Source organism: Ixodes scapularis, unplaced genomic scaffold, assembly GCF_016920785.2.
Source record: "Ixodes scapularis isolate PalLabHiFi unplaced genomic scaffold, ASM1692078v2 PGA_scaffold7__128_contigs__length_106722199, whole genome shotgun sequence".
Taxonomy (NCBI): domain Eukaryota; kingdom Metazoa; phylum Arthropoda; class Arachnida; order Ixodida; family Ixodidae; genus Ixodes; species Ixodes scapularis.
The window spans coordinates 59338239-59341887 of NW_024609882.1; the positions used below are offsets into that span (position 1 = coordinate 59338239).

The window sequence follows — 3649 nt, forward strand, 5'->3', positions numbered from 1 at the left end:
ACCGAAATGGATCCGAGTTACTCCGGCGGCTCGTGTCACGTGACAACGCCGATTGAAAAACTCTGGAAGCGGAAAGTAAGATCGAGTAAAGTTTGGAACACGGCCGTGGTATGAGATGTCACGTGATCCTCTACTGCCAGGCGCAAATGTCGTCTTCTCGGCACTCTTCACAGCTTTTGGTGTCTACATTCGACGACGCCTGCACAACTGCGACATCAGTCTGCGCAAGTAGTGTCCGTGGTGTGGATGAAACTCAGAGACAATGATTACAAACTGTGAGACTGTGAGAAACACTGGTCTAGAATAGCTTAATACAAATATTCGTTAAACTTGCCTTGTAATCTGTCCTGGCTCTAGACTGCTGGCTTCACCATAAAGTCACCAGTAGGCTTAGCAATAGGTTGGCAGGGAACCACTTTACCGTAAAGTGTCCTCTGGTACATCCTTCCAAACATATGGCCCAAGGATTCACCAAGCACTTCTTGTGACAGAGCTTAAAATGGCTATCACGTGTTTCTAGCGTTCCAGCTAGTTGGAAATCTTGATAATTCCATCAACAAGCACATGCTCCTTTTTTTATGACAATAGAGCCCTTCGATTTGTCTTTCAGCACAATTTTCCAGTCTTGCAGACCGACTGGCCAGTGCTACTCAATCCAACCGGCAGTAAATTAAACCAGACTACTTGCTGCAAACTTTTGAAAATAGTGGTCACCAAACTTGAATCAGCAATTGCACACAATTATTGTATGAATACAGTTCTGCACTAGAGCCAATGACAAAGATGAACCTTCAAAAAGTACTCCAGAAAATTTTGCTTAAGTTCAGTGGATAGTCTGTTTAAACATTCTTTATTTTTGTTTCAGAATTATTTTTAAAAAGCTGCCATTATAAAGCCCGACCAGGTTCCAACGAGCAACAAACAAAATGTTGCAGAAATATAGCATATCTTGCAATCAAGGAACAATATGTATATGGACCCATATCGCATGTTTTGGCTTGAACCTTTTGCACTAACAATACAGTACTAAAGAACATTATCTCATAATATGAACTTCATACATTTGGTAACTTTAACGTCTAAACCACTACCTGACACAAAACAACTTAAAGAAATAGAAAAGGCCATGCAAGAACACTTGGCAACAAACTCGTAAATGAATGAGAGGAATGGCAAATTGATATATACTAGTTCCATAGAGTGATCAATATCTTAGCATGTAGACTAGACTCCAACCAGTTCATCTTGGGCACACCACGAAGCAGGATCCCATTAACTCTGGTATGCACGGTACGTCTATGCCGCCAATCATCTCACAAAGCTCTTAATGAACCCAGACACCACCTCAGGGAACTTTGGATCCTTGTAAATCCGACGGTGTCCTGGGCCCACGCTGCTGTCAACGTCGTAGAAAACGGCAGCTGGAAGATGGGAAGGGCGGTCCCGCTGCAACCTTTCGTACAACTTCCTCCCGAGGTCGTAGGGCACCAGAGGATCATCCTTAGAATGCAGGACCAATACTGGAGCAGTCAGTGTTCCGGCCTTCTGCTCCGACTCAAAGTTGGTGTCCTCTTCCAGCAGAGGCTCCAGGATTTTCCGTGTGCCGGGTATGTAGCGGAACGGGATGCTCAGAGGCCACCGCAGTGCAGCTTCCACCAGGCTGTTGAACGGCGCTTCGAGGACAATGGCCGCCGGGTTGTCTCCAGTCCTCGCAAAGATCTCACCAAGCTGGATGGCGACCCCGGTCCCAAGGGAATGTCCCCAGATGACGATCCTCGAGTTCGGAACCTTACGCTTGACCCACTCGTAGACGGCCAATGAGTCCTGGATAACGCCATGCCGCGAAGGCATCACGTTCGTGGAGTCGCCAAAGCCACGGTAGTCGAAGGCGATGACATGGGCATCAACGATGCTCTGCGAAAGCCGCCTGTACAGCTGAACTCGGTAGTCTGTCGCACGAGTTTCGGCATGTCCGTGGTAGTAGATGATGACCGGTCTGCTGTCCTGGAACTCGGCATCAGGATGCACCCCATTTGCACAACGGTGCCACTCGCTCTTTGGCATGACATGCCAGGTGCCCAGGGCGATGTTGTCGGCTGACTCGATGAAGAGGGAGCGAGTGTAGGGGAGTTCGTAAGCGTCCGTGTCGTTGAAGTTGATGAGTGGCGGCCAGTTGATGTAGTGACCGAAGATGAGGAACCTCCTGAACCAGCCAGAGAAGTAGAATGCGGCCGGAAAAGCACCATACACCAGGAAGAGGATCCCGCCCAACAACTGAATCCAGCGTTTGCTTCCTTTGAACAAGCGGAAGTATGCAGTTCGTGGCGTTGTTCGTGAAACTCGGTCGGTACTCCTTAGAGCTTCACTGGCTTGCTGCAGGATGCGTTTTCTCAGCATGATTCTACTTTGGTCTTTGTGGGGCGTGATACCTGAAATGATAAAGCGAAGGTTATGAATGTATGCCAGAGGCTACGGACATCAAAGTGCAAGCAACAAGAACTTCACGACACAATTTTTTTAAAGAAAAATACTTTCCTCGATTCGACGTAAAAAGAAATACTGGCCATTGAATGCCACCGGACAGAAGCAAGCAGTGGTGAAAGAGTAAAGCAAGAAAAATATAGTGACATACAGAAGCTGATCTAATGGTGTATTCGCACGAGAGATGTTTCTCCTCGGGGAAAACTGGTTTTCACTTGCTACGTCAGACCCCTGCAAGGAGCAAAGTCACGAAAGAGAGGATAGCACGAGAAGATATCCATGCGAGTAATCGCACAGAAGGAGTCGAGGAGCCGGGGAAAAGAGTATAACTAGTTCCGGGGTGAGAGTTTCCTGGGAGTCCCAGGGATGGCAGAAAAATCCGTAACACGACGAGTTTCTTGCGCGCTCTTTGCGAGGTGGGGAGGACAAGCAGACATCTGTGATGTGGCACACGTGACCTCAAAATGTGATGACATTCGCTCCTCTCTGTGGAGAAACATCTCCAGTTCGAATATGCCATAAACATACCTTGGTGGTGGGCAACTTTCCATATGCTGTAATGACAAACACAATGCTGACATCATATTTTGGATACAAGCTATTTTCACATACCGCTGGTCTTTAACCCTTTGAGCGCCGGGTTATTGCTTTCGGCATGCCGAAAGTATCAAACAGCTGAAAACACATTAAAACTAACCCAAGGATCGAGAGAGGCGGTCACCTTATTAAACCCTTTTTAAAAGTGCACACCACCTAGCAGCTGCTGCGCCAATCTTCTGAGTCCGCCATTGGGCATATTCTTTCAGTATGTACGAGACACAAAGGTTGTCAGCGTCTGGCGTGAACCCAGCTCAGCTCGTATCGAAAACGCTGCGTCAGCATTCGGCGAGCACTTAAAATTCATTGTGCGTATTTGTTGCAGTCATAATTGTAGATCAACCTTCCTCTCTTCTTTTTCAATGCCTCGCAGCGCTGGGGCCAGTCAAAACTCTCTCACGCAGCTTTGTCACCGTGCGCGTGCAAATTATGAGCGTGAGATATACGCTTCAATGAGAGTTGCCGCGATGGCGGTGTGTCTGCAACTACGGCGTCCAGTTAAGGCGGCGGTCCAGTGGCCATTTTGAAGAAGCTTAAAATTTTACCCCGAAATGGCGACAACGATCCGTGT

The 3649-nt window shown here is 47.7% G+C and overlaps 1 protein-coding gene across 1 annotated transcript; it reads right to left on the reverse strand.

Moving 5' to 3' along the window:
• Positions 1–314: 314 nt before the first annotated feature.
• LOC120841479 (lysophosphatidylserine lipase ABHD12) lies at positions 315–2429 on the reverse strand. Its single transcript, XM_040212381.3, has one exon. It carries the CDS (start codon positions 2395–2397, stop codon positions 1309–1311), a length of 1089 nt encoding a protein of 362 aa, XP_040068315.1. The 5' UTR covers positions 2398–2429; the 3' UTR covers positions 315–1308.
• Between the last annotated feature and the right edge of the window lie 1220 nt (positions 2430–3649).

What these genes read in the sequence shown, in the direction of transcription:
- LOC120841479 (XM_040212381.3), bottom strand. Translation starts at nt 2,397, where the DNA reads ATGCTGAGAAAACGCATCCTGCAGCAAGCCAGTGAAGCTCTAAGGAGT.